This window comes from Notechis scutatus, chromosome 1, assembly GCF_049901735.1.
Source record: "Notechis scutatus isolate UNSWTSFEM ecotype Mainland chromosome 1, rNotScu1.2, whole genome shotgun sequence".
Taxonomy (NCBI): Eukaryota; Metazoa; Chordata; class Lepidosauria; order Squamata; family Elapidae; genus Notechis; species Notechis scutatus.
The window spans coordinates 134959062-134971544 of NC_142009.1; the positions used below are offsets into that span (position 1 = coordinate 134959062).

General features: G+C 39.3%; 2 protein-coding genes across 5 annotated transcripts in view; both read left to right on the plus strand.

Moving 5' to 3' along the window:
- Nucleotides 1-2483, plus strand: part of GREB1 (growth regulating estrogen receptor binding 1) — a 63237-nt gene extending 60754 nt beyond the window's left edge. For both annotated transcript variants that reach the window (XM_087946699.1, XM_026674305.2), the window contains one exon: nucleotides 1223-2483. In XM_087946699.1, the coding sequence (XP_087802825.1) occupies nucleotides 1223-1386 (164 nt within the window). In that variant the 3' untranslated portion in view covers nucleotides 1387-2483. The remainder of the gene's footprint in view (nucleotides 1-1222) is intronic.
- Nucleotides 2484-5431: 2948 nt separating this feature from the next.
- LPIN1 (lipin 1) overlaps nucleotides 5432-12483 on the plus strand; it is a 122511-nt gene continuing 115459 nt past the window's right edge. For all 3 annotated transcript variants that reach the window (XM_026674301.2, XM_087946727.1, XM_026674303.2), the window contains exon 1: nucleotides 5432-5619. In XM_026674301.2, coding sequence (XP_026530086.1) covers nucleotides 5560-5619 — 60 coding nt within the window. In that variant the 5' untranslated portion in view covers nucleotides 5432-5559. The remainder of the gene's footprint in view (nucleotides 5620-12483) is intronic.

Consider the following 12483-nt stretch of genomic DNA (forward strand, 5'->3'; position numbering starts at 1 on the left):
CTAATTGTTCTGATGATTCCTTCCTTCCTTCCTTCCTTCCTTCCTTCCTTCCTTCCTTCCTTCCTTCCTTCCTTCCTTCGTTCCTTCCTTCCTTCCTTCCTTCTTCCCTCCCTCCTTCCCTCCCTCCCTCCCTCCCTCCCTGTTAAAGGTTTACCTTATTACCCTATTTAAAAGATCTGTTGGTTTGCTACCACCCAAAAAATTATTTCGGGTTTCTTCTCTTTTCTTTGTTTCAACAAGAAACCGAATAAATATTTAATAATAATTCAAAATTGGTTGGAACCAGGTTCTCTTAATATTACCGTATATCTATTAGAATTGTCAATCCCTGCTTCCTTGGTGTTAAATATGTAACCTTTTTCCTGAGAAGCAGAGGTTGTCTCGGAGCTAAGGCTTTTTTTACTTTTCCTCAGACCTCTCTTTTCACTTACATCTCCCACATCTCTTTCCCCTTAGTTTCATACATGTCCCCACTTCCTTGGAATATAAACTGCGGGAGGTGCACTTGCCCTGCACCATCATGTTTTGACTGATTGCTCCAATACCCACTCATTCCAAATATTATAGTCAGCAAGTGGAAGGGGATATGAATTATGTTGCCACCTATGAAAAGTATCCTAGGACACAGAGAGGGAAAGAAGGCAGGAGACAAGCATATTTCTAAGAGATTGCTTGTTCTTGATTGCTAAAATGCTTGTCCTTTCAATGTTTCTCTTTTTGACTGATGATGCCTTTTAAGTCATTCCACTGAGAGCAGGCTGTTGTGTGTGATTTTTGTTTTTAGTTCAGAGGGTTATGTACCTTGTGGGGTCCTTGGTGCTCTCTGAGCTTGGCTGTTTTCTTGAAGATGTTTCACTATCCAACTAGGTAACATCACCAGTGCTGCAAGGAGTGGGATTTGCTCTCTGTTTATATGGTTTGTGGCTGGCCCTAACAGTGGTGGTGAGAGTGTTCTTAGTGGTTCCTTGATTTGGTTCCATAATTAAGAATACACTCAGCATTACTGACAGGGCAACCCTCTGGTATATTGAAAGAGAACAAACCCCACTCCCTTCTAGCACCGATGATGTTACCTAGTCAGGTAATGAGACGTCTGCAAGAAAACAACTAAGGTTAGAGATTACTAAGGACCCCACAGTTCAACCCTGAGCTACAATATTCTTTTCTATTAGTTATGTATATACAATACAAATGCTAATGATAATAATAATAATTCCTACAGGTGCCACCTTATGTGTCATTTGCCAAGACCGAAACTCCCTTCGTCAAACTGTTGTCCGGCTGGAACTGGAAGATGAGTGGCAATTCCGGCTAAGAGATGAGTTTCAAACCGCCAATGCCAAAGAAGACAAGCCCCTCTTTTTTTTGACAGGACGGCATATTTGATAAGAAATTATCCAACATCCTCAAGGAGACTCTTCCAACCAAAAACAAGTTGTGAAAATAGTGGGGGAACTTAAATGTTCAGCGGAAGGGTTTTTTAAAAACCCATAATATGGACAAAAATGTAGGGAAATTTGAAATATCTGTAATATATTTTATTTGACACATTTGTGTTTATAATTTCAGACTGTCTCAGTATCTTTTATAATTTAAGATGTTTAAACTGTTCGTTTTGTGCCAGGAGCAGAGTGGAATCATTGCTTGTTGTAGTTGAATTGTTTATAGGTTCCCCTTGTCTTTGTTTTGGTTGTATAAATTATAGAGATTATTGATATAATTCAACATTTAGACATAGATTCCCTTCTTAACCTTTTGTTGAATTAGAAGTCGGTAGACAGAAAACACTCCATTCTTAGTATATAATGCAGCTGATAAGTGAACAGCTATTGGGAAAAAGGTTTGGGTAGAGTGCTAGAGGCAAAAATGAACTGGGCAGTTGTCCAATGCAAAGTCCAATGAAATGAATGGCAAACAAGAAGAGCATGGCAGTGTGTATCAGACTTAGTGGGAACTGCAGAAAAGAACTGTCCAAAGGATTGTGCCTTATATTTCCATTTTAATGGACACTTAGGCCTTTACCTTACTAGTAATTTTGAGCATCTTCCACAATCACTCCTTGCCATTGCTGAGGTAATTCAAAGCCCGTCCTCATTACATTGAATAAGTCACAACACTGGGTGGCTGATTCTAGAAGATGCTACTGTAATGATTTCCCTCATCCTAGTCTCAGAACCTTTGTTTGTTCTAGATAATTTTTAAAGTGGAGGCATTTATAGGATCCTGGTGAGGAGATAGTTCCTTTCCAGTTTCCTCAATGCCTTCAACAACAACAGAGCTTTTAATATCTAATCTTATTGGAAAAGAGAGAGAGGGAAACATTGAGGGAAATATTCAGAGAAATATCTTGAAGGTAGCCCATATTCAACTGTATATCAACAAATGTTGACAGTTGACCACTGGACATGTTTTATGACATTTTGTATTATGCCACTAATGCTTTATGATAACTTTTATGTATAAAGTGTTTTATAAAATTTCAAGCCTATAAGAGTCATGGGTTCTGGGTTTTGAATATATTTTGTAAATTAGCCCTTTTTGAAGTATCAATTTGCCTACAATACACTATTCCATCCAGCTAAAGATTATACACAAAGTTTTAGTAGTATGTTAGACCAGGGTCCTCAACTGCACGTCCACGGACCGCACCGGTCCGTGAACAAATCCTACTGGGTTGCTTGGTTTGTTGGGGTGCAGAATATCTTGTTTTGATGAAAGTGCTTCCGGTGAGCTTTTCCAGAAACCTCACCGGAAGCACTTTTTCATCAAAACAAGATGGCGGCGCTTAGCCGGGTGATTTTTCCGGCAGAAATCCACTTACCCGAAAGCTCACCGAAAGGCATGCCGCCATCTTGTTTGATGAGGTGCTTCCAGTGAGCTTCACCGGAAGCACTTTTCATCAAAACAAGATGGCGGCGCCCAGCTGATGCCGGTACTGGCTGCGGTGCCCAGCTGATGCCAGTACCGGGCCGCAGCATAAAAAGGTTGGGGACCACTGTGTTAGACAACCCATGACCCGCTGGGTTATTGTTTCAAATATATTTTCTTTCCAGATTCCCTAAAACCTTCAACCATGGTAGACCTTCTAAATGTAATGAAAAAGTTTTTAAAAATTCAGGGACATATTCAGAGATGTATCTGCCTTGAAAGTAGCCCATGCTGGATTGTACAGCACAAACATTAGCAGCTGACCACAGGAAATGTTCTCTGACATTTTGTATTATGTATGAAAAAATACATTTTTTTCTAGGGTTAACAGCAGAGAGAAACTGCATCCACAGACCAGAGGCCTGCTTCAGTGCAATTTGAAGTGCAATTCATTTTCTGCTTATAGCAGTATTTACAGTTATCAGCACTGGAATGGGGATAAGGAATCATCAGATAGTTAAATGCTGGAAAACTTCATTCGTCAAAGAACTTGGCAATAAATCACAACAGGAAAAGGACAAATTGATTGTCCTCTCTTAACACCTTGATGGGCAACGAGTTCTTCATTTTCTTTAATTTAAATTTAAATTAAAATGTCTAATTTTCAGGAACATTCTTGTAAAGAGTGTCAAACTAGATTTCTTCGAGGACGGGATCAGCATTGTAGTTCTCTGTGGGCTGGCGGAGGAGATGTGGAGAGGGAGGAGATGGGACGGATGCTTTCTGCAGCACCCTGCTGGCCAAAATCGGGCTGCAGGGGGGGTGCGATCAGGGATGGAATTCTACCAGTTCACACCTATTCGCTAGCACCAGTTGTTAACATTCGAAGCAGTTCGGAGAACCAGTTGTTAGAAAAAAATTACTGGCCTAATCCTGTAAGGAAGGCAGGAAGGAAACATTCTGGTGTTGCTTACAGAAACTGCCTTTCTAACCGTTATTACATTCTTGGCAGGAGTAGACTTCCTGTCTCAGGAACTTCTCTGGAGTTTTTTCCCCCTCCTTTGCTGGTACTTTGCTTGTGTGGAGTGACCATTCAAAGTTACAATGGCACTGAAAAAAGTGACTTATGACCGTTTTTCACACTTACGACTGTTGCAGCATCCCCACAGTCATGAGAGGCTAGGCGAGGAGATGTGTGCCTCGATGTGAGTGATATTGATTTGGCCACACCTAGCCAATAACATGACTACCAAGCCATGTCCACCCAGTCACATGACCACCAAGCCATGCCCACCACTTAAGCCACGCCCACAGAACTGGTTGTTAAACATTTGAATCCCATCCCTGGGTGCAATGCCCACCAATGGCCTCCTGCAGTACTCTGCCGGTCGAAAATGGGCTGTTGAAGGGGTGCATGATGCCCCTGTGGTTTGTTTTCAGCTTCCATAGCCTCCTGCATCACTCTGCCAGGTAAAAACAGATAACCCCATTTTGGCCGGCAGAGGCACTGCAGGTCAGTCCTTTGATATTTCCAGGCCGGCCCTGCGGGCCAGATCTAAGCACTCCATGGGTCTTGAGTTTGACACCCCTGTTTTAAAGGAACATGTCACTGCTTGTAATTCAATTTCTTCAAAGGCAAAAGCACATCATCTATATTGGCTGTGATCTATTCAGAGCTAAGCACTTTTAAATCCCACTATATTAAAAAACAAAACAAAACAAAACACAACTATGCCTGCACTATTGAAATTAAGTTGTCTGGTCATTGGTGCTTTTTTTTTTAATCAGAGCCCACACTGATTGTGCCCCATGACCTCAAGATACACTTAAGGTACACTTAATCAGCAGAAGATAGTGGATTACACACACAAACACACCGTAGTGAGATAAAATAATCCAGATGCAGTTTCCCATATTTGATCATTTTGAGAACCCAGTTATTTCTTTGGGGAATAAAATCATGAGAGCTTCGAACAATGTTAAAGATTAAATTGATGGCAGTGAGTTACAATTGTACAACTATAAAATAGTTAATAGCATCATGTCTGAAAGGACTTGTTACACAAAGAAGTTGGCTTGTTGCTGTTATTATTTTTAGTGGGTCAGGGCTATAAGAAATACATCTGGATATCCTATGCTAAACGGTATTTTTGCCAATTTCGATAACCAGATTCACATGACCTCCGAATGGCTTCTGCTGCCCCCTAGTTTATAAGGTTCATCTTGGATGAATAATCATATTTTTAAATATTAGTTTTATCATAGTCTAGCAGAACCCCAGTGGGGTTTTTTTGAACAACACTACAGTTACCAACTTCCATCTTGCACCACATCCCCTTCCTCGCTCTTAATAAATCTCTGAATTTTTCATCCCGATGCAAAACATTGGTAGTTATTTTTCTCTGGACACGTAAACACCTTTTCCAGGAGGCTTATGACTTAGCAGGGCAACTTGAGGAGTCAGCTGCCAAGCCAGCGGGTACCAGATTACCCAGCTCATGTTTCTCTTCCAGGCTAAGGTTCCAAAAACATGAGCAGGCTAAACTAAGCAAGCTAACAGAATTGCTGGGAAATTATTCTGTCTGCATCTTTGTTGTCAACCAGCGCATTGCTTTAAGGCTGGATTTTTGTTTCAGGTTGAAACAGGTTAAATCAGGGTTAACGTCCTTGGTACCACAGCCGCCTCTGGCAATGGAGGAAAAGAATCATCTCAAGATGCCATCTGAAGATACAGAGTCCCCTTGGTCCTGGGTAAGGCCTCCTGATCGTGAGCAGAAATTAGATGTTGGAGTTAGAGGGCATCTTGGCTCTTTATTTGCAGATTACAGGCTCAGAGCGCAGCCCTGGTCATATTGATTCAAAGCAAAGCTGTGTTGAATTGGTGCAAGGGGATAGATAGGTGTCTTTGGTTCCTTTAGTTTTCAGCTTGGAGGAAAGATGCATCCTTTAAGTTGCATGCAGTTTAAATAGTATATATTGTTTTGTTTTCTTTCAAACTTATTGGATGTCATTCTAGTGGACAAGCCTGTCTCCTGAAAAAAACTACTTTCCCCATTTTAATATTGTTGGACTATACAGAGACATTGCTTTAATTTGGGGCATGTTTGGCCAGCTAAAGTCTAATTTCATTCTGAGTTTTGCAATTTTTGTATAGCTAAAAGAGCAAACATGTTAAAGACATGAGCAGGCTAAACTAAGCAAGCTAACAGAATTGCTGGGAAATTATTCTGTCTGCATCTTTGTTGTCAACCGGCGCATTGCTTTAAGGCTGGATTTTTGTTTCAGGTTGAAACAGGTTAAATCAGGGTTAACATCCTCGGTACCACAGTCGCTCTGAGATGGATCTTGCTTTCTGAAAAATGTGAACTGCTACTGTTTTTGAAAAAATAACAGTAGGGAGATTGGATGTTGCGAGCTTTATTCTGTATCACTCCTGCAAACTTTCATATTAGGGGACAGGCAGGAAGGTTGGGATGACACTTGAAACATTTGCAAAACCTTGCAATCAGCAAGGTTTTCTGACTCCTGATGGCCTAATAATAGCAACTCTTAAAAAGCCTAGCCTCACTCCAAAATACAATTGTTGGGGAGGGCAGACTAGTAGGATTGCATTTTTTTTTTTTTTGATTTTTGAGAAAAAAACTTGTAAATTTGCTTTTTGGATCCAACACAAATTTCTGGGGTAGTTAAAAAGCACACCGAACCTTAATTCTTCCTGTGCTTTTGTCTACCTGAGTCACAGTTTTCCACTTAACTCAGTTCATTACGCCTCTGATAAATGGAATAGACTTTGCAAGTGTGTCTCAGTTCTCTGCTTCTATTGAGATTTATAAAGGGGAGGTAGATACACGTCGGAATAGTTCTCTTGTTAGGAAATGCTTTTTCAATATTTCTTGATGGGTCTGACTGAACAGTACACTCCATGATAGACAATGCAGATAGGGATGTGAATTTGACACAGTGTATGCGGAATATGAATAAAAGGATTGGAAAGTTCTGTAATGCTCGTTTTCAGGTGGTAAATAAGTGATTCAGAACAAAAATAGTCTTGAGTCTTTTGTTGTAGTTAGTCTTGCTAAATGTCTTAATAATGGATGAAATTGTACCTGAAGAAGAACAATAAGGGTATGGTGAAGATATAAGATTAACATTTTACCTTTGTGTCATATGATAGGTGAAAACTATAAACACACAATATCTTTAAAGGTAAAGATATAGGAATGTGATAGATAGGAATGAAAGAGATATCTTATTATCATTCCTCTCCCTCCCTCTCTCTCCCGCCTCATATATTTTTGGAACCACCCATCTACCTCGTAGAGGCTTTCTGGGTGGTGTACAGTAAAATATTGGAACAGGAAATAAAAGTTAAAATTTAAATAGAGGCAAGGATGATTAAAAACAATGTTAAACACCAGTCGGATGGTTGCATTCTCCTCTGCACTTCCCAAGCAAGGCTGCAATGCCATGTTTTCATTCCTTTTCAGGAAGGCCACCTCCCAAGCTCACAGCAAAAAAGAACTTCCGACAGAGAATACAGGTGGTCCTCAACTTACGACCACGATTGAGCCCAAAATTTATGTTGCTAAGTGAGGCATTTGTTAAGTGAGTTTTGCCCCATTTTGTGACCTTTCTTGCCACGTTGTTAAGTGAATCCCTGCAGTTGCTAAGTTAGTAACATGGCTGTTAAGCAAATCCGTTGACTTGGCTTGCCAGAAGCTGGCAAAAGGTGATCACATTTCCCCAGGGACATTGCAATCGTCATCAATGTGAGTCAGTGGTCAAGCATCTGAATGTAAATCCTACTGCCCATGGGGATGCTGCAATGGTCATAAGTGTGAAAAATGGTCATAAATCACTTTTTTCATTGTAACTTCAGTCACTAAGTGAACTGTTGTAAGTCAAGGTCTACATTTATCTGAAGCTCAGGGTGTTTGCTTGCAGATGGTTCATTACCCACCTAGGTAGCCTTGCCAGTGTGCGTTGCACAGTGTCTGAGGATTCTGGAGGAGTGAAGAGCAGCTTACCACAAGTTGCTCAGAAGTTAGTCTTCATCTCATTGGATCAAGCTAGTGGCCTGGAAATCGTTTTGCATACCACCAGAAGATTCTGTGAAGGTGAAGAGGAGCTCACCCTGACTAACAGAGAAATGGCGCTTTCCCTCATTGGCTCAAACTAGGAAAGCATAAACAATCCCAGTGAGGAGATTTGTGTAACGTCAGAACATTCTGGGAAACTAAAGAGGAATTTAGCATTACTTATTATGCTTGTTGGTTTGAGGTTATTGCATCTTGATTTATTTAATAAGGTTTTGAGGGCTTTTGTTCACTTGTATTTCTTGGGTGTTACCTGGGATGTATTTTGATTCAGAACTTGTGTGGTAGTGAGTTACATACACACACACACACACACACACTCATTAGCATTGATGTTATCAGTTAAGCAAGGAAATGTCAACAAACAACCAAGCTCAGAGAGCAACACACATACACACACGCACAAAGTACTTGAAGCACAGACTTCAAATGTTCTTTGGATTGGGCACTATAGAAATAAATATAAGACAGAAATGCAAATAATGCTGAGGTTTGAAAATGTTGCCAAAATGGAACTGATGACTCAGGTGAATCCTAATTTATGGTAAGAAGTTGATATTTTCAATAATCATATATGGAATAGATAACCCTTACCGTTGTGATTGTGGATAGCCTGAGTCATTTTAGTGTATGTGACCCCGAATGGCAAACAGAAGGAAAATTCAAATGATACTGTCATGACATTGAACATTATAATCATAACCTCAGTAACCGATGACTTGTTATCTTTGCTATCTCAGACTGACAGCCGTGTCGTAATATATTTAGCCCATTCACTTGCTTTTCATTGAAAGCCTGTATTGAATCTACTGTCTGCCCTTTGTGTTTTATGTCAAACGTCAACAGGGGTGTTCACAGTAGCATCTGTTGCGGTATGTTTTATTTTAGTGACTTTTAAGAATGGGAATGCCACATTGTTAGATATTGCTTTGAGCTTTCCTTTCCTTCTGACACCTTTTTGAAAAACAAACTTTAGAATAATCCCAGCACAGAAAAATAATAGACAATGTACAAAGTATTAGTGCACTGAAATGCAATTGGCAAAACATTTTCTTTAAAAAAGTAGGAGTAAGAGAAGATGTTTTCCTTGGGAAGGACAGTAAATCCTTCCAGTGGAAAGCTTAAGTAACATCTTTCAGAAGTCTGCCGGTCTAAAATTAGCATGACAGGGGAATTAAATTATTCCTTCAGACTTGGGCTTCATCAGGTGATTCAATGGCACATGACGGAGTGTAGATTTGGCTGCCTGGACTCTGCAAACTTGATATGGATCAGTAAATTCCTGGGAAGAATTTTTGGAAGCAGATTTTCTTCTACTCTATTGAAACCCCTGTTAGACGGGATAAATATCCTTAAAGGCAGTGCAATATTAGACAAAGTGAAAGAACCCCTAATTCCTTCAATATCTGTGCATACACACAAATATCTGAGGTGCTGGATGGAACAATGATAAACAGGGGTCATTTCACAATGTAGCAGGTCTAAGAAAAAATTGTTTGGGTTGGGGTCTAGTTTCACAGCAACACTCAAGATCCTGTTCTAGAGGTCACCAAACTAAAAAAAAAAAGCAATTTATTAATTATTAATAAATAATTTATCTATTACATAGTGTAAAAGTACCAATACTGTTTACTCAGTTTTGTTTTTTATGACAGTAATTCAGTGGAATTAGCTTGAAATGAACATTTTCTATACATTGTTCTTACTAAAAAACAGAACTGTTTTTTATTCACCTAGCAATACTGAGTTGAATGTCTATGTACCTACACATATACACAAAATCAGTTTTTACAATAATACACTATAACAAAATAAAGATATAATTATACATCTTGCATCTATGTATTCATTTCCCGCATCACTTTTCTATTTACAGTGCGTAAGTAAAAAAATGTGCTGTGTTGAGTATGATCCTACGGCTATATAAATATCGAATAGAACAGGACAAAAGGTGGGTTTACAGCTGTCCTTCCAAATTTATTTTACCTGTTGTGATTTATCACAATATTTTAAAAAGTTTATTTTTAGAATCTAAGCACATATTCCCAGTGATTACATTCTGAAAACCCCTCCTGAGCAGTGGTGGGATTCATTTTTTTTTACGAGTGGTTCTGTGGGCATGGCTTGGTGGGCATGGCAGGGGAAGCATACTGTAAAGTCTCCAGTCAAGAGGTGGTATTTGCTGGTTCTCCAAACTACTCAAAATTTCCACTACCAGTTCTCCAGAACTGGTCAGAACCTGCTGAATACCCACCTCTGCTCCTGAGTCTCATGAATCGGAATTCATAGCTCGCAAAAAAGGCAACTATGATCTTATAGACAACGATCTCTCATCCCTTGATTGGCAATTTCTATTCACTGGATGCAATACTGTTGAAGACCATTACAATATATTTTTACTTGAAGTCAAAAGAGTCATCAAACTATATGTACCAATAACAACTCCAAAAACCAGAAAAAACAGATTACCCATAACAATAAGGAAGCTTCAATCCAAAAAGAGATAACTTTGGCAGAAAAACAAATCTGGTTACGTTGCCAACTTCAAAAGCCAATACAAAAATTTATGTCACCAGATAAAGACTGAATGTACCAATTATCACATTAAACAAGAGGAAAAACTTCTATGCACCAATTCCACCCGCACTTTCTACAATTTTGTAAACAACAAACCAAAAGACTCAAGGTCCATCCCACCCCTGAAAGGACCTAATGGTAAAGACTGCAACGACGACACTATTAAAGCCAACATCTTTAACACATTCTTTGGCTCAGTATTTGTAAACAGCAATGGATCAAGCCCAGTACTTCCTAGTCGAACCATAGACAACTACAATGATCTAATACATATCGATTTTACAGTAGACAATGTTGAAAAAGCACTACGCAATCTAAAATCATCTCTATCTATTGGACCAGACGGAATATATGTCTACTTCTTAAAAAGCTATCCACTGCCGATTTCCGGTTTGTCGGCTTATGCGGTAGGGATTCGCGAAGCTGCGCGATCCCTCGCCGCGCTAGCCTTTGGGGCTCCGATCCAAAGGTGCGGAGCAAGGCTGCCCTGCAGGGGCAGCTGAAGGTAGGGGGATCCGGAAAGGGTTTGGGGGTGTTGCAGACCCCTCCCTGGCCGGCAGAACCCCTTTTACCAAGACGGGCGTAGCGGGGTCCGTAATGGCCGCCACAAAGAAGCCGGCAGCTGGGCAAGTATGCGCAGGAGGAAGAGGAGAAAGTTTTTAAAAGTGAAAGTCTTCTTGGTCGATCCAGGACTCTGAGATATATTTAATTTAATTCCTGGAAGTGATGGCTTTTGGATGATTCTTTCCACAAGAGAAAGTAAGCGGCAATTCTGAGGTGCTGAAAGGAAAGTTTACTCTCCCTCCCGATGGAATTAACAAACGGATATTGAGAAACCTGTTTTTTTTCAGGTAAAACTAGCTTTATGGGATAAGTCGGAAGGGAGAGGACAAAAATATATTTATCTGGTTGGATTTTGTTGGAGGAGATGCCTTAAGGATTTGGAGACAGAAATAAAATTTTAATAAGGCTTCAAAACACAGATTTGGATTTTCTTTTTTCCTTTGTCTGATACTACCCCTGGAAGAGAAAGAGGAAATTTTGGCTTGGCTTGGATTGATTGAGGATTGTGGACTTTGGGATTGTCTTACTTTTCTTTTGGAATATTTTGGTTGGAGTAAGAAGAAAGAGGAAAAAAGAAAAGAAAAGATTTATAATGGCTTTCTCTTTGAGGAACTGAGGGATGAATATGAGCAAACAAAAGCAGCCTGTAAAGATGGTATGGAAAAAGCTTTTCTATTTTTAGAAATGGCGCTGGTTAACTATGAACAGACAATGCGACAGATGGAACAACAACAAGAAGAAGACGAAGACACCATCTTTAATGAATTCCAAAATTTATCTAAGAAAGAAGGAAGGAAGGAAGCGAGGAAAATGAAGGATTTAAGATCTAAAAAACATTTAAGAAAGAGAAAATATGATGCAAAATAAATACAATGATAGCAAACAAGAGAAAAAGGGAATACAACAGAGAAGGGATGCCAGCAAGACAGAGGTTAGAAGAAGGGGGGTAGGAAGATCTGGTGGGGAAGAAAGAAAGGGGAAAGGCGGAGAAAAGCCACAAAGTTTTAAAATTGGATGGGAAAAGAGAATCTTTTTAGGGATAAAGGGTGAAGTATAAATTTTCTTAAAAAGATTTTGCAAGGTACATAAGACGGTATTGTAATATTTGTATTAGAAATAGAAAATTAGAATGGCTTAAGAGTTAATAAGAAATTAAAATGTTGAAATGTTTAATAATGATTGATTTTAAAATGTAATAAAATATTGAAGGGAAAGGCAATGAGAATGCTATAAGATTTATTATTTAGATTTATTATTTAACTATGTATTTAGGAGGATACTATGTATTTAAACATTTTCGATTTATTACTCTGTTTTTATTGTTATTAAAAGTAAAAATTAATAGATAGAATGTACCAAGCAGAATCAGATTGGGTAT